The following is a 21,134-nucleotide window of genomic DNA, read 5'->3' as shown; positions in this document are numbered from 1 at the left end:
AATTCAGCTTTAATTACAGCTCACGTCCTCCAGTGCAGCTCCGTGTCACAACGTGCATGTACACTTTTAGCACCAAAGAGACCTTTTCATCTACAAAAGTCTTCCTGTCATGAGGAAACACCCGGCCCAAGTTTGGCATAAAATATTTAAATTAGATCTGAACGTCTCAATGTGTACTTCCCACACAATTGACCTAGCAGATGCAAATTACTCCCCTGCATTAAAAACGTAGGTCCCGATATCAAGCAGGCAGAGGATGAAAAGAAGAAAAGGAATGATTACTTCAAAGATTATTCCTGCTTGAACTTAGTGACTAAACAAACATCTTGCATATATGCTGTGCAAAAGAAAGTTCCTTATCAAGATTTTAATTAGTCTCTTAGGCCCAGTGTAGGAACAGATGAAAGGACAGGGTTGCAAACACAGTCTGTAGAACAGGGAAGAGAGAAGTTAGCTAATGGTTATTTTTCTTATCCTTTTGGATAAGCAACACTACCTTAATAGTGGAAAGTAGGACAAGAGCACAGCCCAGTGCAAATGAAATAGTCATTTTAACTATGATGCTAATAAATTGGAGAAAAGCAGGGATGTACACGGAATTTACTACATCTGAACTTTGAAGCGTATCACAGATTTGCAGCAAATTTGGATTTCAGATGATTTAATGGTCTTGACTTCTAAGGTCGTCTGAATCTGAGTCAAATTGGGTATTTCAAATCTTGTAACTGGTGTTTGGCAAATCACTTACATCCTTCTCATCAGGTTATATTTTGCTCTGCCTGAAATGAGACCTCTCGCTTGCAGGATATTTAAGAAAAGAAATCTTCCCTTTCTCTCCCAGCCCCAGAGAAAAACTTGTTTTACGAGGAGCTGTACCTGCTTCTTAGACTCCATGCTGATTTTGAAATTAGTAGCACATCACTAGCACATCTGTCCATGAACACAGGCAGGTTTTTTTATGATTCTTACTTCCTATCTTCGCAGACTAAATACTTAAAGTACTGCCATGCTCAAGTTTCCTTGCAGGTTTCTTTTTTGGGAGTTGGAATCGATGATCCTTATGGGTCCCTTTCAACTCGAGATATTCTGTGATTCTTTGGTATCAGTGTACCTGAGATGTAGGATTCCTGCCTTTGTGTTCCTCTGTAGTGTATAACATTAACCATTTAAAAACAATTATATTATTCATTTGCCGTGGGCGCTTGAGTCTTTGTTTCTCTGCGTTTGTTTGGGCTTTGTAAACTCTCTTTGCAGTTAAGTCACAAAATACTTGCTTTCATCATGGCTTCCACTATTTATACGCTTACTTGTTTCACTATTTTATTAAGTCATGATTCTTTTTTTTATGCAAAGATTGTTTTGCATTTTCTCTACAGCGTAAGGAGGCTTTAAATAAAAGCAAACTCTTTTTTACTGGAATGCCTGCCTGTCCTTTTAGGGCAACGTAAAACTCTCTTACTGTGACTAGGAATCTCAGATCTCATATGATAATATCCCCTGCACTTTCTAAGACTTCAAATTAGTCTGAAACCCAGTCCTAAATGGCAGACTGTATGGAAGAGTTGCACAGCAGCAAACGGTGGAAGAGAATACTTGGCCAGCTCTGTCACAGTTACCGCTACAATTTCATTGATGTTTGAAAGGGGGCAGAGCCCAGTCAGAGCATTCTCTGCAGGAAGGCAATTTGAATCACAAATCTGCGTAGGAAAGCATGTGTGGGCTCCTGTGCCGAGATGTGTGGTACGCAGGTGTAATTTGCTGCTGGCTCTGCCTGCTTCCTGGGTCACATAATAGCACCTGTCTTTTTCAAATGTTAATACTTTCTAACATTGTGACCATAGAATTTTTCTGAGGCTGTGGTCCCAATTACACCCGGTTATTCAGGACTTTGGATCTACCTGTACCTTTTTTTCTCCAAGTCGTGGATGGAGCTGACTCCATCTAGAAACTCTGCATTGAAAATAAGTAAATAAGGAATGGATTTTCCTGAGAACTTCAGCCATGACTTACTTTTAGCTCCCCTGAAGTCCACTCTGGGTTTCCCTGGGGGTTGATAAGCCAAGTGAGGTCACTATCGAGAGGAGATTCACGCAACCTAACTCAAGTGTCCAGTTGCTTGAGGCCCTGTAGATATGAGAGGCATCTCCAGGCAGTGTTTTGGTGTGATAAATCCTGCTTTGAACCTGCTCACCTTTTTGCATCAGCGATACAAGGAGCTTGGACTAAACTTGGTCCTAACTTAAGTGCCTTAGGTGGGTGCCAGAGGTGAGCTGGAGTGTCTGCCCCTCAACCTTTCAAAAACTCCATCTGAAAAGTTAGTGTCTTTTCCTTAACAACATCCAAGCATTTATTCTGACCCATTTTAAAACTGAACCCTCGTGTTTTTCTGGCTCTGAAGGCAGTACTGCCTTACAAACTTCTTATTAAAGATACTACTCCCACTAACTGCTCCACATCCTTCAGCGTATTTATCACTTCATAGTTGATAGGCTCTGGCTTAGTAGTACACTTACCCACACGCACAGAAATAAGCATGGCTCATTTTGCTGGAGGTGCACTCACTCTTAAACACCCTGACGAATTAGGCCTATATTAGTCATACCGATCTCCTGCCTCAAAATGCTTTTGGTTTTTTCTGACAGCTGCCGAAAACTCCAGGTAGCTCTCTGTCAGCTGCTTCTGCCTCCAATCCTATCTGTTTTCATATGGGACCACTATTTAACTTTAGTTAAATGCAAGTCTGGCTTTCAGGTAGTGGTAGTCACCCTGATGTGTTACAAAAATGACTCGCCTTTTTTTTTTTTCATTAGGAGTCCAGCTTTATTACACAACATGGGCTTTGTGTAGGAAGGCCTTCAGAGGAGCCTCTCCAGGGCAGAATGGAGACTGGGGTTGTTAAGGTCCCCTCTTCTTTCACCATTATCAGTGTGTGCAGGAGAGTGTTCTGCATTATGCAGAGCCCACATGTGGGCCCACACCTAAAATACTGGCATCGGTCTCTCACTTTCTGAGCAATATGGTGGCAATTTTTGATTTGAAGAATAAGGTTTAGCTTTCATAGAAGATGACCCAGATGCTATTAGTTACCATAGTAGCAGTTGAAATGACTACCTGAAGATAGGTTTATTGTCAGGCATATTTTGTATACCATTTATTGAGAGGTAGGATAGCTTGTCAAAATACCCAAAGATAATTATTAAAGGATAAAAAAATATGTCTTTCTATTAGCTTCTTTTCTAAATCATTGAGTACAATATATTCTTATAACAACAACTCTGGCGATTTAGACTTCTTCATATTGTCTCTTGGGAACTTTACAAAACTTTAATCTCATTACTCTTATGAGTCTTGTGACATTACTCTTGTGAGTCTTGTGGGATAAGCAAGAGAAGAATACTTGTCAGATTCCCTGCTGACTTAATGAATATAAAACAAAGATATGTAGCCCATCTTCAGATTCAGGTTGTATTAAATTCAGGATTTCTCTGTAAACTGACTGTGTTTGTAAAACTGTCTCCACAAAATCAAAGACTGTATTTAAGCCCTCAGAGAAATCCCGCTTGCTAGGTTTTTTCCATTGTTAATTTCAATACTTTTAATACACATTTTTTTCCTTGGCAACCAAAAATGTGAAACCGTTTTATTATGAACCCAGTGTTAGAGAAGGTTTTAAAATAACAGTAGTACAGTCAAGAGCATAAATGCAGGCAATTTATTCAGGGCACTTTAGATAATAGAGTCCTAATAGCAGGGGTTGTTTTACATCTGTTTTTGTGATACACTGTAGTGTCCTCAGTGGCTCTGTTACTCTGTGAAGCGACTTCATTTGTGTAACTTCATTTTTCACAATTTAGCTGCATTCTTTATAATCTTTTTTTATGATTGTCTACACATCATCTTCAGCAGCAGTAATAGTTGATCTCCTAGCCTAGCTGAGAACCTCTAGCAAAGCTGCTGTTATTTTTCTACAGGTCAAGGAGATTGTTGCACAGCACACTAAAGAGTGGTCTGAGATGATCAATACGCACAGTGCCGAAGAGCAAGAAATCCGCGATTTACACTTGAACCAACAGTGTGAACTACTGAAGAAACTGCTGATTAATGCTCATGAACAACAAACCCAGCAGTTAAAATTTTCACATGACAGGTGAGCAGGGCAGTGCTACCTGATAATAAGGGTTGGTTTATGTCTGCTTTGTACAATGTTTTAGTTTCTTGTGTTGACAGCTCCTGTACTTCTGTCAAAGATACTGGGCTGTATGCATGGTAGAAGTAAAAGAAGTGATCATACAAGGTTTAGATAGATGCAGGAATGGGCTTCTTAGCTGGTTTAGATTATCTGAACTTCATTAAAGGCAGCGAATGCAATGAAGCAGTGGTAGTTTGCATCAGCTGTGGATGCTTAGACTTTACCCAGGAACTTCAATTCAGAGGCTGGAAACTGAGAAGTATCAAATATGGAAATATCCTTTGGAGTTGCTGGCAGTTGCGGACACGTGTTTATAGCATTGGTGATTATAAGAAAGATCCATGAAAAGTAAGATCATAAAAACAACGGGTAGCAGGATAAGCTACGTTAGACTGACGTATTATCTTCATACAGTATTCTGTCATAATCACTGGGAATACAGAAGATACTGCATGACACTGCTGTCTTGTTGCTTTTGTAATTAGCCATCCTGCCCATTTGAAATTAAATAAAATTAAATACATCATATCCACAGTGTTAAAAATGGCAGCAAGTAGAGGAATCTTTTTTTTATGCTATGATCCATTATGCAAAGCAGCCTAAAAGCATATGAATGCAAAACGTGTGTGTACATACATAGATATTCATACATATATATATTCATATGTAATTGTCTTCAGCATCTTTCACAATAAAAGCATGGGGATAAAAGAATAAATAAATCACATTTGAAGAAGGAATTGAAATGATTTTTTAAATTCCTGAGTGAAAAAACAGCCTATCTTTACATCAGAGATAACATGTGCTGGGACCTGCAAGCTTTCCATCCAAAAGAGAATTGTCCCAGCAAAAGGGAATCTTTATGTTAATCTCTGTGTTAACCCTGTCAAGCTGTCCTGCAATACATACCCAGTCAAAAATGAAGTAAAAAAATTGTTAAATTATAATACAAATGCATAATTCAAAAGATACTAGCCAGAGGAAGGTGCAGTCCTTGGTACTATATCTCTAAATCATACCTGGCTGCATCAGCCCAGAGAAATCACATCACTCTTTTTTTTGCATCCTGTTTTCTGTCCTATTTGAAATTCACTACAACGCTTAGAAGATAATTTACTAATATATAGCCTGTGAAAGTAAGTTTTTGTTTTCTTCTCCATATGTATTTCCTTATTCTCTTTGCTAAAGGCTGTCATTGTAGGCAGCTATTATATCTACACTAGGGCAAAGTTTAATTTTTTTTAAAGCTTTTTTCTCATAGTTTTTGTCTTTGGGTTTAGAATTTCTCTATCTCTACGTTGTTTAAGCAGCCCTATATCATTTCTTGTAAACGGTTCTTATATTCTTAGTAACGGATTTTGCTCTCTTATTAGAAATCATTTGTGTGCAGTCCATGTATTGTTCTATTTTCAGAGCTACTAAGAACCAGACCTCAAAATCTACATTCTGGTAAATACTGAGAACTTTTTCTTCTCAGCTGTCCCAGGAGTAACAATCTTCAAAATTCTTTCTGCTTTATTCATTGCAGTTTAGTGTGTTTCTGCTTATTTGGGAATTTGTGTGTAACCCCTAAATGTGCAGACTGGGGACTTTCCTGTTTAAAATAAATTTAAGACTGTGTCTGAGTCTATGAATATTTCAGAAGGATTTGGAATGTGAAATACTGAAATGTGAATAATAATGCCCTAAAGAGACTTTACGCTTAATCATTTGTAAACTTTTTATAGAATATATTGTGTGTAGGAATACATATCCATTTATGTGTATAGGTGTACGTAATAGCCAACAGACAACTCAGGTAACTATAGGAAAAAAGGGATCGATCTGAGAGCAGCATGGGAGGTGGACCATGCTCTCAGCATGCTGTTCTCACCGCTTCCCTCTCTGTGAGCTGAGGTAACGAGTTAGCTATCACAACAGAGGACACAGGGCTGGTAGGAAAGATCAGTAATCTAGAGTGATGTAGTTATCTGCTGTAGGGTAGATACTTTCCCTCCACGTGCAGTACAAAAAGCAATTACAGTTTGTGCTTCGAGCTCATCTAAAAAGAAAGCAGAAGACAGCAGATACTACTAAAAAATCTGAAGCTCATTGAGCTCCGGGCGTGCTGTGCCCGCTGCCACCCCAGGCTGGGTTAGCTTGACTGACTTGGATGTAGTGAGCTTGCAGCATTTCAGAAATCGGGCACCTGGAGCTGTTATTCGCAAGCATTATGTGCTCCAGATAAAATAACATGAAAGAGAAAGAAAAATTATGTTTGGGGGTTTTTTAATAGAAGAAGAGTTTTCTAGTCATTCAAACAATACTGGTGACATAAAATAACATGTTATTGCACTTCAGTGTCATCTAAATATATGTATAAACTCCCAAGGATAAACTTACATGCTTAAAGTTAAGTATCCCTTTAAAAGACACGTTTGTATAAATTTCAGAGTTGCAGTCAGTATGATACAGTAGGAAATCAGCGGCTAAATCTTGCAGTTCATGTGCCACCTGTTTCAGAATCCTTTTTTTCTTTACCGTCCTGCCATATCTACCTCTTCCAGTTAACTCCGGCTGCGGGCATCACCACCGCTTGTGAGTGGGAGGGAGTTCTCTAACGGTGGCGTAGTGCTGCCAGCCAGGGCAGCACGGGCTGAACTCGAGACTCAACGTGAAGCCCCACGGCAGGCAGTTGAGCCATGAACGGACACTAGAACTTTGGCCCCGTCTTTGAGAAGCGCTATTTTAGCAACAAGGAGTGGTCCCTACAAGTGCTTCTTGGTGATTTTAAAAGGAAGATAAGATTTTTCATTTCTTCTGTTAATAATACTTTTTATTTCTTGCAAGCGGTGAAAACCCCACGCATCCAGGAAGACCCAACAGCAGTGCAACTCAGAGCTAGATTATAGTTTGCAGAATAGAGAAACAGTTGCATATAGATGTGTTGGCTCTTTCAGCCACATCCATGGCCAAAGCCTCATTTTGAAATCATCAGTGATGCACAGTAGTCGTCTAATCCTCTTAACTTCTTTCACTCTAAAATTGTATCTGATGCAAATAGGCTAAATCAATTTTAACACCTACACTTAACTTTTTTCATATCCTTGAGCGCAGTAATAAAAATAAATTATTTCAGTGCTGCTCTTAAGATAGTGTGCTTGAAAATTACTTCGAATTCAGTGTAGAAAATAAAAGCTTTTATTTGGAGAAAGGACTGTTGGAATGAAATGTGCCCTCGACACAACATTGTTTAGAACCCGGTCTGATTTTTGCTGTGAATACCACTGCTTTTAAATCTGTATTCAGGAAATGTTTCACCTTATGAACTCTGGGAGGAAAAAAAAGCATTGCATTTCTTCAATAAAAATTTTAAACTGTGGAAAATGGAAGTCATAGAACAAAGTTTCCTCATGCTACTTAATGATGAATGTCTTTTAGAGATGCAAAAAAGCTAAAAAAGATTCAGTGACAACATTTCATTAAATTAAGTACTCTGTTATGTGCCACATCTCTCCTCTTCTGTGCGTACAAAATACTTAGAATTTTGGGTTAGTAAGTACAATGATTGTTTAGCGCTCTACTTAAGATCATGTCCAGAAAAAGAGACTAAGGCACTGCCTTGGCTTGTGGTGGGTAGCTTTTAGATGCTTATGCACTACTGGGGACTTTACAATCCGTTATTCGCTGCCTAATTTCCATATATAATTCCTGTTTAAATAAGCACTTAAGATCAGGAGCTGCAGGTGCTGGAATGCTAAGCTGGCAGAAAGCAAGAGCTCGCCTTCAGGGACGGCCTTTTTGGAGCTTGGCTGGCTTACCCAGAGTGATGCAAAGCCTTCCGCTCACTCACAGTTCATAAGCCATTTCTGAAAGTAAGCATCTGTGCTGTTCCTCCCAACAAAGAATCACGATCTCTTTTTCTTTTTAAAACAACAGGATATTTATTTACTTACTTTCTGTTTTTCTACTACACTGGCTGAAACACTGAAGAGGTTTTCTACCTCCCGAGTCAAACCACACCACTCGGGACATTACCCCTGGGAAGGTAATTGCCACCCTCCTGTCAAAGCTATCTTGTTTCAACACAAAAGGCTACAAGGTACCTGGGGCCAGAAGGAGAAACCAAACACGAGTCTGACCATGGCCTAAGCCACAGGAGGTGGTTTTGGGGCTTTTCAGGCCCAAAATAGAAGTCTTAAAAGGAAGTCTGTCAGCTCATACCACAATTAGCAAATATTACTACTATTCATATTGCAGTCATGTTCTGAGTGCAGGATTTGTAAATTTTTTCAGCAGTTTTAAAAGTCAAATTGCATTTTCTAAATGGCTGATAGTAGCTCATTCTTGGACAACTCATATACCAGGGAGAAAAGAGAGTATTTTATACCCTTCTATAACATTCAAAGTGTAAAAATGCTTTAAAGTGATCTTTCAGATTATATTCTGGGGAGCAAATGGAGATTTCTGAATGCTTGCTCAAGTTGTGTAGAGTCTACCCAAAGGAAGGCAATTTTCGTATGGTTTGTTCTTTCCTCTTCCTTAATGCTTCAAGGACAAAATTAACCACAGCAATATCAGGAAACCAACTTCAACAATTGCATCTTAGGCATTAATGACTTTGTTTGGTTTTGCCTAGGGAAAGCAAGGAAATGCGTGCCAACCAGGCTAAAATATCTATGGAGAACAGCAAAGCCATAAGCCAAGACAAATCTATCAAAAATAAAGCTGAAAGAGAGAGGTAAGTATCAGATCTCCTTTCCTGAGAAGGGGAGAATGCTGTCAAGGGCTGCCAGGTGAACTCGTGGATTAATTCTATTAAAACCATGCTTTTATGTATGGAAACAACATCTAATGATTGTGCTGAATATATTTTAGATGACCATTTTAGGAAAAAAACATTGCTTTTCTCTCATTTATCCTTTTAATAAATGTAATGCCCTGATCGGGGAAATACAAAGATTCTTAACTTTATACTCCTCAGCTATGACTGACTGCTGTAGGCTTAACCACACTATTAAATTGAAACACAGCTGTAAGAGTTTTCATGATTGTACTTAACGTGCATTATACTTTTCTGCTGTTGCTTTTTAAATGAAATGAGGGCTATACTGAAAAGGGAGTCTGAGGTTTGGTTCTAGCTGGAGTTAGAATAACTGGAGAGGCAGCATCACTAAAAACACAGGAGGTGGTGCTAGTGAAAGGCTTTCTCCCTCGTCTACTGATAACACAGAGGAGAGGTGGAGAAGGAAGGAGTGCTAAAAGTGATGATAATCAGCAGAGGGGGCGATGGAAGATAGGAGTGAAGAAGCAGGAGGTGTACTCCACACGTGTTGCTTCTCCACTCCTGAACTGAACTGCAGCTCTCTCCCTCGTTATGTGCTGGCATTGGAGACCTGGCCAGCATCCAAGCTCAGCAAACCAAGGGCACTGCTGCACTTGGGAAAGTGGGTTAGTCACAGCACGTCTGGGGATGACAGCCTTAATTGACTTGAGAGACTGGAGAGACACTTGCCAGGACCAGCTACTGAGACTTTTTGGAGGATTATAGCTATTTTAAGTTTCTTCTATTTATCCTAAAAGTTTCCAAATAAATAGATAAAAGCAGAGTCTACATGATGATGTCTCATAAGCCTTCAGGGTTTCCCCTTCACTTTGGGCTTGCCATCTGGCTCATTCTTTCCCTCCTTGGCACTGGGCTATTTTGGTCAAAAGGCTTGAACTTGTTCCCACTGAACTAAGTCCCTCGAGTGTTACGGACTCCTAGCTCATCAGGAAGATGAGTTGTCAGAGCCCTTGGTAACTGTATGTTTAGTTAATGCAAGACCTCCACTAATGACTCTGAGATAGATCTGTTCCCAGATTTGAAAGCAGTCTGAATGCAGTTCTGGTTTTCAGGCTTTGCGATTAGTCTGATTCAGCTCTTTGAACTATTTTTGGTATATTTCATGATGGAAATCTTAGGAAGAGACACTTTGCAGTTAGGTATTTTATGTAAATAGTAATTGTATACTTACCTTTTTGCTTAAATAACAGCTTTAAGAACCTGACAGCATTGGTAGGCTGTAACTTTACTTATGATCATCAGATGATTTTTCCATTACCATTGCTAAGAGATGTAGCACTTTTTATACACCAAAATAAATTGAGAGCAGAGTGCAGTAAGGGATATACAAATGAATTAAACATTTTGTTAAGTTCTGTCCACCGCTCTTGAGTAAGGGAGAAAGCAAACTTCATTCACAACAGTCTTGGTCTTTTTTTTTTCAAGTCTTCAATCATACTGTCAATGTACTTGGAAACCTTTAAGTGTAAAGGTGCGTAGCCAGAGGAGTGTACAATTTGCCATTAGTCCCACATGCTACAGATAATCAGAAACCAAAATATACCTTATGAGTTTGTGATTCTCTCTATTGGGTTTCTTTTTTTCCAATGAGTCTTCATGGACAACATTTGCATTTTTTTAGGCGAGTCAGAGAACTGAACAGCAGCAACACAAAAAAGTTCCTGGAAGAGAGAAAAAGGGTAACTATAACCTTGACAAAGTCACTGGGCACTATTTCTGGATATTCATTTTCATTTCTGTGTGTTGAGAATCCAGCTCTAATAAACAGATGTTTGTCCTTGCTTTGTTCCACATACTTGAAGTGTAAAAGATCTAACATCTGTATAAGAGGAAGCTATTTTAAATTAACAAAATTACTATTCATTGTGGTGTATTAGCTGCTTTTATGTAATATATATTATAGATGTCATATACATATATTATTATAGTAATAGCTCTTCTTAAGATTGGATGATATAATAGTCCTCCTGTGATGTTTTGTGCCATCCAAATGGGGCAAGACAGTGTATATATGTGTATGTTTCAAGTAAGTTTTTATTTTGCTTGTTAATAATGTGTTACATTTCCCCCCATTATTTTCCTCTTGCTTACAGCTGGCAATGAAGCAGTCAAAGGAAATGGATCAGTTGAAAAAAGTTCAGCTTGAGCATTTAGAAGTCTTGGAGAAGCAGAATGAGCAGGTATCTTATTTTAAAGGCTTGAAAGAAAAGCAAGCTAGTGAAAACAGTAACCAGAATCAGGCTGAGTAGAATGCTTCTGAATGTAAGTCATTACCGAACTTGGGAAAATGACCTTGTTTCGTGGTCACTCACCTACTTGAGGAGTTAAAATGAAGAGGTGAGGTGACTTAGATAATGATACAGAACCAGATTTGTTTCAGATAAGCATGTGAAAGCTAGACTGCTTAGCCAGAGTCTGTCCTTTCAGCTGTTCAGCCACATTGATACTCGTTAGCGAGATATGACAGTCATAAAAGGCCCAGCATATCCATACTCCAAAAAGTACTTCAAGCAAATCTGTTTCCTGCATTTTAGAACTTGCATTTCCAGTGCTGATTGGAAAATAGAGGTGAAATGTGCACAGAGCATCTCTGAACTCTGAGACAGTTAGTTTGGAGTGAATTCTAGAGATATATAGTAGCATGGGGAGTTTTATCTGTACTAGTACACCCTTTCCTAATTAAAATACCTTATTATTTTCTGCTAGTTTATAAGCTTTTCTTTTTTTTAAATTGAAAAACTATTTGGCAAGGAAAGGAAAATTCTAATCTTATTTCTGGTAGAAGCAACACTATGTTCTGAGCAGTTCCCTTGCTGAAAGGTTGAGCCAGCAGAGCTGTAATAATGGCAGGGACTTGCAGTACTGCGCTTACAAAAATTTAAACTGCAAGGGGAATATACCCAGCAGTTCAGTGAGACGAGAGAGAAGGGGTGCATTTAATACCCATTACTTTCAAGGGTTATGTGATTACTACTTTGTTTATTAAATGTTCAGAACTTGAACTCTGTGGCAGACATTATAGTATGAATTAAAGCCATCTTGCAGAGCGGGAGGGAAGAGAAGAGTACATTGCAAATCAAGTATTTCCACTGTCAGGAGAGAGTCCTACAGCCCCAAAAGCTGCAGCCTGGTTAACTTCTAGGGGGGGTGACAGCATGTAGGATCGCAGGCAGCCGCTACCACTGAGCCCTAGCCACCATGGCTCTGTCTTCTGATCGCTCCACCTCTCTTCTGGACAACAACCAAAACTTCCTAGTCTGTTCCCTCGCAGGGTTTCTGTAGACGCTGTCTCTAACATCCAGCACGAATGGATCTGTCAGTCAGTCTGCTCCTGAGCAATATCTGCACATAATCAAAAGGCGGGGGAGGCAATTGGGCTACAACGGATCTGTAGCATCACTGTAGAGCATGACACAGAACTCCCTGTAAACTGTGCTAGTTGACAAAAAATGATGGGCTTGATCCAGAGATAGGTGTTATCGGTGGTTTCTTTCCATTGGCTTCAGAGGGCTTTGGATCTGTTTTTTAAAAACGTAAGGACAAGAGGGAATTATTATAGTTGTGCTTTTAACCACAATGTGATAAACACATGTGTAAGGGAGGGAGGTTGCTGGGAAATCACTGTTGAGTCATTAAAGGAGTCACCTCGTTCGGCAATCAGATACTTCCCTCACCTGGGGTTACAGCTTCCGCTGCTGAGAGATGGTAACAGTCTCCATGAGCTTGCTCGTACTCCATTTCAGTGCAGAGATGAAGCTAGCTTAAATCATCAATGATTAAATGGAGTAAGATCATTCATGTGCTGGTTATCACTTTTGTGTGGGCATGTGGTGGCCTCTACCACAGGGGTAGTCCTTAACAGCTTTTTAACTCACTCTGATTTGATCCATTAGAGCATATATTTTCATACCTGCTGTCTTGACCACTTCCTTTTAGCCCCAAAAGTGCACCAGTGTAAACCCGCAGCTGGGTCTGGTTTCGTTGTTGTACACATTGACGTATGAAAGCTAGTTGGATCAAGATAAAGGTGGTATTTGTTTAATGAGAATTTCAAAACGTGATTCTTTTTTTCCTGACCAAACAAGAGAAGACATTTTTCATACAAATAGACAATGTAGAAAAGTAGAATTATGGGTGGAAACAGCCTTCAATACAAACTGTTATGAATTTAAATTTGTTTTGTTTTATGTATGTTTTTCTTGCATTAATTTTTCAATCTCACTTCAGTTTTCATTCATTTAATTTGCTTCTTGTTGTATTACTCAATTTTGACATTATTATTTTTGTACAAACAGCTTTTGAAATCCTGTCATGCAGTGTCTCAAACACAAGGTAGGATGGACGTATAATAAGCAAACTATTATTTCAGTGTGCTTTCCTTCTAAATTAAATCATTATCATTGGAGCCCTCCTTGTAAATGCAACCACTGGGAAGTACCATTGACATAGCGAACACAATGTTAATCTTGTTTGCACACAGATATTTGAGCCTGACACAGTATTAAAAGTATTTTGTGCTTTAGCGTCCCAAGTCCAGATGCATATGAGCAGTGATGTGCAGAGGAAATATTTAGAGATTAACTTGTATTGTATATTTACCTGTCGTTGCTGAAAGATATGCTTAGAGTTCTAAACTGTGTCTATTGATCTAAGAAAACTATTTTAGTGTTAACGTACATAATGATTAACTGCTAAAGCTGGTAGACAAAGAGTATCCACATATATAAATATGGTAATAAAATAAGTAATGCCACACTAAGAATAGCAAAATGTAGAACAGATGGCTAGAAATAGCTTTTTAGCGTCTAAAGAAGAGAGGTGTCCAGCGCTTTAAAATTCACTTCAAAATCCAACACATTACAAGGTATGGCAATTATATTTACCATGTGGCTGTGCTGCTGTGGCTTCCTAAATAATAGTTACTCACAAGAAATCTCTGTTAACCCTTGTCTTACCAAGGGAAATAGTTACATTAGGCTTGAACATCCAGTTGTACAGTATTGCCTGATCTGAATTATTTTCTTGAATTGATAACACACTTGTATCTTCCACCACTGAGTCTGACAGCACCCGCTTTAACAGTTATTTATGGACACATAATGAGGGAAAAAAGCATTCATTAGGCTAGGGAAAAAAATATTCTTTTACTGTATATGGTTCTTAACCTGTCTTAGATCTCACTAGAGAGCAAGCATCTTGAAAGCAGAGTCCATTAGCTGCCACTCACTTCATGAATTCACCGTAGCTTCAACACTGCCTCCCAGAAGGCTCATCTTCAAGTATCATGATTGTGTGTTCACATCAGAATGCACTGGCTGAGCCAGCCTCAGACTAGCAAAACCGGGCATCCTGGTCCTATGCTAATGTGTTCTTTGAAACCAAGTTACCTCTAAAATAATTCCGTACGCCATATATTGGCATGCAGAATATTTATAGGACACTACGTGCCAGTCACAAGCTTAAAATGTGAAATGTGTGAGTCACTAAGAAACAAACACAGGGTTTTGTTTTATCTGGAATTTCATTTCACACACAGGCAAAATCCAGCCGACATTTCAGAAGAGGTTGTACATATTGATTTATTTATTGTGTTTGCATATTTTCATGTTAAAATTATTTCTTCATTACTTTCAAGCTTTTAACTCATTTAAATGGAGAGCGTTGATTAATTTTTAATCATATTTATGACAGTTGCTTTGCTATTATCATAATTACTTTTTTCCCCACGATGATGATGACGATTATGAAAGTACAGGGCTAGATTTTTCAAGAAGGCACATATATCATATCTGCACAAACCTGCGTTTACCTTGCAAAATTAACAGCTGTGCATCTCATTATTTTAGATCTACATCTGCCTATTTTCACGTATGCAAATACGAGGTTGCACATCCAGAATAGGTGACTCCTTAAGTAGGAGCTTGTATAGCAAAGTTCCTTGTCTAAGCAACACTTACAACTTTCTGAGGAACATAGTTCACATAAATCAAGTCCAGTAACCATCCTTCCCGGCGTGACGGACACAAAGCAGTTACACCAAAGAAAATACTAGCTTGGTTTGCCTGTTCCTAAACCTGTCCTAGTCCTCGTGAGCTTGGTTGTAAAGATAGATGGCTTAGCTTGCCCTCTAGGTCAATTTATTCAGAGTCCTTTGGGATACTGATTTAAATAACTTCCCAGATTGAGAGCCCTCAGAGAAAATGAAGAGATGGTGACTCCCCGTTCCTTTAAACTGCAGAGTTTCAAACCAAAGCACAACTTCTAATCTGTAACTGAGCCACAGGAGGAGTAAGTGTGTGTGTGTGTGTGTGTGTGTGTGTGTGCATCTGTGTGGGAGAGGGAGAGGAAGGGAATTAAAAAGCTCTCTCTAAGCAGGGGATTCCTGGGCCAGTTACCATTTATATACAGTGCTTTAACTCCGCTTGCAAAGCCCGAGGCATGCAGAGTTTATAGCGAGATCTGGCATACATTCATTGCTGTATTCTGCACGACGCATTCGGATACAGTTTCAGGTGGATTCAGTGTGTGTAATCCCATGGAGCATATAGCAGTAGTCTAATGCTGAGGTGAAAAACACCACATGTGTAATCATAAGTATCTCCAGGCCAGATAGAGATTATTTTTAAAAAATCATTATTTTAAAAAAATCTTGCCTACTGCAAGGAAGATGTTACACTGACGGATTTTTGTCATTCATTGTCTTTATGAAAAAAATGAGTCCCGATCATAGATGAACTCTCTAAACATTTCAGGTTCATTTCAGATGAACTCTCTAAACATCACAGTACTCACACAACAGCAGTGAAGCATACATTCCCAAAGATATTTCCTATCAGGAGAAACAGTCGAATCGGCATCTGCCTAGTTTTCTTCCCCAAAATTGGAGCTTTGCGTTTTACCATACACTTCTTCAGAAAGTCAACCCACGAGTCTTGGAATAGGATCAAAAATATTTTCCAAGAATTTGTAGACATAAGAATTACACCTGACTTTGAAAACAGAATGACGCTGGGGGGTAAACATAATGTTATTACATATATCTTCAGTGTGCTTTGCCTGTATTTCACTCAGACAGTATCATATAAAATGTGCTTCATTTTGAACAAAAGGTCTAATGCAATGCTTCATGCCGTTATTTTGGATTGCAGGCAAAGGAGATGCAGCAGATGGTGAAGCTGGAAGCAGAGATGGATCGCAGGCCAGCAACAGTGGTCTAAAGCCTCAGCAAGCAAATTGAAGTTGGAGAACACCGCATCCTTAAAATGAGAGCAAAATTCAAAATAACGTTGCTGAGGTTGAAAAGTGGGCTTTTTTCTTTTTTGGGTTTTTTTTTGGGGGGGTTGTTTGTTTTGGGGGTTTGTTTTGTTTTTAATATATAAAGTGTAGCTACGGACCACCAAATCTTAAGGTTTGCATTATTTCTTTTTTAACACTGGGCACTGAATTTCCTTTGTTGGATTTCCATGATAAGAATTTCCTTTGTTCAGAAAAACGCTAATCAGAAAATGAAGACAGTTTTTAAACCCAGTCCTGTATTCCTTTCTGTATCTCAACAGGCAGCTTGCCTGCATCAGAACTACGCAATCAGAGCCTTGAAACACAACAGATATTTTTATCATCTCCTCAAATGGCAACAAAACTGTAGTCAAGTCATGTCATTTACCATTTGTGTTCTCATGTGCAATCTATTGTGTAGAAACCCCATGCTGCCAGATCCCGACAAGCAACAACTTGTCAGATCCCGGCACCTGATGTCATCGAGCCCACTGAACTGGATCTTCTGCTAAGTCACTGTAATAATCAGTATAGTAAGGAGTTGAGTTTGGGCAATTTTAAATTATATTTCAAGGTATCTTTCAGGCAGCAGACAGTAGGCAGTTGAAAGTTAACTATGTATATTCAAAAAGTACAATATGTACAAGGTCATCGGCCACATTCATCAACTGTAACAGTAACTTGACAGGATATTTCTGCAGTCCAACAATGTCATTCACAAGTGCCATATCAACTCTATCACGTCTGAAAGAAGCTGATATCCTGTAAAAGTTACTGCAGTGGTTAGCGTGAGGGAAATACAGTGTATTTGTGCCAAAACTGATCAGTGCTCTAAGGAATTAGGTATTAGGCACTTTAAGAAAAGTTTACATCCTACATTGCTTGTATAGAAATTGCATTTTGATCCTGCTGCGGCAGATCCCAGATATTACAGTTCATTGTAACTTAAAGATTGTTTAAATGGCTTTTGGCAAAAAGTTTGTAACTGTGAAAATGTAAAAAGTATTTATACACTTCAGAATCACAACATTGTAGAAAGTCACATACATGTTGCCACGTGATAAAATTAGTAAACAGAAATGCTAAGAGTATGTTTGCATGTGATACAAATGCTACTAAGACTGTAATGCCTACTATATGACCACAGTCATTCTACTAGCTGGTAAATACTGAATAAATGTATGGCACAGAATATTGTTTGATTAATTACAAAGACTTTTAGCATAACAAGGTCTCTATATATATGTGTGTATATTAATTACGTGGGCATTCTTGATACTTGTAGTAAAAGAAAAGTACATAACTAATTTAATTTTACACAGAAGTATTTATGCAGATTTTCAGAATTTCATATCAGGAATAACCTTTTTATGTCCATTGGATATAAAACCAATTTGCTAATGTGTTAATTTGCATGTTTCTAGCGCTTGCTGTAGTTATATCGCAAAACAATGCATGTAAGCATTCTGCTTGGAATTTGTCCATGCTGCCAATTCAAAGATGACTGCATGGAAAACTGGTAGTTTAGAACAAATCAGATTCCTGATTTCAATGTACTAAGCACCAATTACTTTGTTGTATATGCTTGTACAAACAAATTCTACATATTCCTATAAACAAAATAAATGAAAAAAGAGAATTATGTTATTGTCAGTCCTGAGATGAAACTTTCAACTTCTCTAATAAAAACCTTAAAAATTGCAAACCTTTAAGTTTTGACTGTAGTGAATTGTAGGGTGGTGGTGGTATTACTTACAAATTTTTAGAAAGTTGTATTTCCTGTAAAAATGTGCATAGTGTAAATATATTTCTATCACAGCTTATTTATTCAAAGGAGTCTTATTTCTCTTAAGTGATAGAAGACTTGGGCAGCATTGGTCCTTGCAGCACTACAGAACTACCCGAGTACAGTGTAGCAGCACTACCCTGAGATGCAGCAGCCCGAGTACAGTGTAGCAGCACTACCTTGAGAACGCAACTGAGACAGAGGTCAGTGAAGTCTTAGGTGTTTAAGGCAGGATTTAAACAAACTTGTGATGCCTCTTCAGAATTCCCATTCTGATGCCACTTAACCTACAGAGGCACCTCCAGCTCCTTCTGATCTATAATGTTACAAAGACAGGTTGTGTGTGCCTGCACTACTGGGAGCAGGTCTCCCTGCTCTCTAAGCTTGGCTGGTCCTCTGCTCGAGTGCTGGAGGGAGGGAGCTGGGAGCAGCAGCAGTCTCAGAGCATGCTGGACAGGAGCCGGCATCTCAAAAAAGGCAGTGATTGTTGTTTGTTTTCTTTTTTAATTAAAAATGTCTTCTAAGACGGAGCTGGTGGAGACAGTGCTGCGAGCTGGAATTTTATACTGTTGCCTACTGCAGTGGTGTCTAGCCAGTAAGGAGAAGCAAATGACAGACCAGATACGGAGGGAACTGGATGGTGAAGCATTGAACATTACTAGTTTTCTTAGGCTCACTTACAGCCTGGCTGGAAACCACTGCCCTACCTGTTAAAGAAATAACTGGAACTGGAGGACTTGGGTTCAGCACACGTTGCCTCTCTGAGGAAAATCAAACCTGCCTGCCTTAATTCCCTGGAGAGTATCCTGTGCATCAGGGAATATGCTGGTTTTGGAAGGCTAGAAAATACTGTGCACAGCCTCCTTTTGAGTCTGTGCTCGCTGCTCAGCCAGGAGCAAGACATTTATCAAGTCAGAGAGAAAACGTGCTGCTGTGAAACTGCGGAGCTGGGTAGTCTCAGCTTCCAGGCTCAGCTCCCAGAACTGTTATGTATTTCATCCATTGACAATTTAGCATAAAACACAGACAGTAATTTGAAATTAAGTGATTAATTTTGTCAGCTAAGTATTTTGAAATACTGTTTAAGTAGTATTTGATTCAAAAATTATTTGAAGTTTGGCCGCTAATGTAATGAGGTGAGAATTTCCATTGAGATGAAATAGGCTAATCAATTTGAACATTGATACTGAGTTAAAGCAGTTTAAAATGTCATTCTCCGCTGGGGTGATGGATTCCACTTCAGTGAAATTCCATCGAGGGAAGTGGCAGATTCTCAGTCTCTGAATCTCTTCAGATAAATTCAGCACAGCTGTGATGGGGAGGGTCATGACACCCTGGCCTCACAGGCAGCCTGCTGTTCTTTCTCTTCCAGTAATTTGGGGGTTGGTCATTAACTTGACTGTTTCCAAGTGGGGGTCTGTTTAACCCCTGCCCCACTTGAGTGCAAACTGCATTGCCAGAGACCCAAAATACCCCTCGGGGGCTGATCTCCTTGCAGGCTCCACATGCCATTGCCCACGGGCTGCAAGTGGCAGACCCATCCGAGAGCCGCTTGGCCAGAAAACCCTGCTCCTAGGGGTGCGCCAGCAGTGGTCCCAGGGCTGCAGCCCCGCTGTCACCGTGCTGCATGCTCCCTGCGAGGAGGCTGGTAAGAGTTACTGCTGTCTGGCAGTTGGGGGGTAGCAAGGGGGATTCAGCCTTCAGAGATACAGGGGCACTCTCCACACCTGGGGGTAAGGGCAGGTTGCAGGGCTGGTTCCAGGTGATCCAATCTCGTGACCATAAATTGGCCCTGGTCACAGCATTTTAGGTCAGCTAACGCTGCACCGGCTCCCTCAGGTGAGACCTTTCTGCTCTGTCAATGTTTCGGGGCTTTCTTGGTGTTAGGAAATCTTAGGCCTTTCCCTTTTTTTGCCATGGAGAGCAGGATAAACGTGGCTCTGCGGGCTGGAAGTGGGGATTGTCGCTGAAGCTGAGGGCTTTTTTGTTGTGCTGTGCAGCTAGCGTGTGCCGGGCGAGCACGTTCTGTGCCATGGGGCTCAGGGGGCTGTGGGTCAGGCTTGCCCATGTCTCTAACACAGCTGCTCTCTCCCAGCTGCTCCCTGTGGTACCCTCCTACACGGGCTGGATGCGGGGGCAGCTGCTCAGGATCCTGTATTTGTTTGGAGGCTTAGAAGCTACCTAGAAACCTCAAAAAAATTGGAAATTAAATAGGGGGCTAGAGGAGGAAATAGAGGCTAGTTAAATACCGAGGTCATCAGTGAAAGACCTGAGGAAGCCAGGCATTGAAGTCGCCACAGAAATACAGTCTATTGCAGTGAAGGAGCCTCACATAGAAGATCATATTTTTTTTCCTTTATATAGTCCCCTGAAACTATCATCTGTAGATTAATCCTGTATCATGACTGACACAGGTCTGGCTCTATCTTGGGGGGCAGGAATGACTCTCTATCATGAAACAGGAGAGAGAGGAAATGGCCAGAATATAATATTTAGAAATTTCAACAGAACAGTTACAAAAATCAGTATGTTCCTTCAGTGTCTGCTTTTATGTTTAAAGACCTCTTTCCCAGCAAGAAACCCCCTCGCTGCAGGTGTGCCCTGGCAGAGAAAGGGCAGCTTCCCCGAGGCAGCTGCCCACAATCCAAACTCACCTTGTAATACCTTGCTTCGCAAGACCCTGGGCCGTTTTCCTCCAGGCTCCTTTTCCTGAACTAGAAACGCGAATTGCTCGTGAATCCGCGTAACGCCACGCGCTCCAAATAGCTGCTGTCCTTTTGGCTTTTTACGAAAAAATATCCTTGGTAGGCTCCTGTTGCCCGCTGCTCCTGGGACTGGTGCCTCTGTAAATTGGAAATACTCGGATGTGCTCTTCGTACCGGGGCGAGGGTGGCAGCGCCTTAAAGGACCGTCAAAGCTCCCGATGAGAGGCGGAAAAAATGTTTTAACGTCGTATGGCCTGGCGGAAGGGGAAGGCGACAGCCCGGAGCCGCGGGGTGCAAGGCGGGGGCTCCGCGGAGGGTGTCGGTGGGGTCGGCGCTGCCCCGGGAGCAGGCGGC

General features: G+C 40.2%; 1 protein-coding gene across 2 annotated transcripts in view; it reads left to right on the top strand.

Moving 5' to 3' along the window:
• PLCB4 (phospholipase C, beta 4) overlaps positions 1-17,989 on the top strand; it is a 94,887-nt gene extending 76,898 nt beyond the window's left edge. The window contains exons 32-37 of one of the 2 annotated variants that reach the window (XM_009319575.1): positions 3,972-4,147; positions 8,808-8,909; positions 10,636-10,693; positions 11,108-11,194; positions 13,310-13,346; positions 16,163-17,989. In XM_009319575.1, coding sequence (XP_009317850.1) covers positions 3,972-4,147; positions 8,808-8,909; positions 10,636-10,693; positions 11,108-11,194; positions 13,310-13,346; positions 16,163-16,251 — 549 coding nt within the window. In that variant the 3' untranslated portion in view covers positions 16,252-17,989. The remainder of the gene's footprint in view (positions 1-3,971; positions 4,148-8,807; positions 8,910-10,635; positions 10,694-11,107; positions 11,195-13,309; positions 13,347-16,162) is intronic. The other variant, XM_009319576.1, reaches the window with a different exon arrangement.
• Positions 17,990-21,134: the final 3,145 nt, after the last annotated feature.

Source organism: Pygoscelis adeliae, unplaced genomic scaffold, assembly GCF_000699105.1.
Source record: "Pygoscelis adeliae isolate BGI_AS28 unplaced genomic scaffold, ASM69910v1 Scaffold122, whole genome shotgun sequence".
In the NCBI taxonomy this organism is placed as follows: domain Eukaryota; kingdom Metazoa; phylum Chordata; class Aves; order Sphenisciformes; family Spheniscidae; genus Pygoscelis; species Pygoscelis adeliae.
The sequence above is the reverse complement of the archived record's forward strand: the minus strand, read 5'-3'. Positions and strand labels throughout refer to the sequence as shown.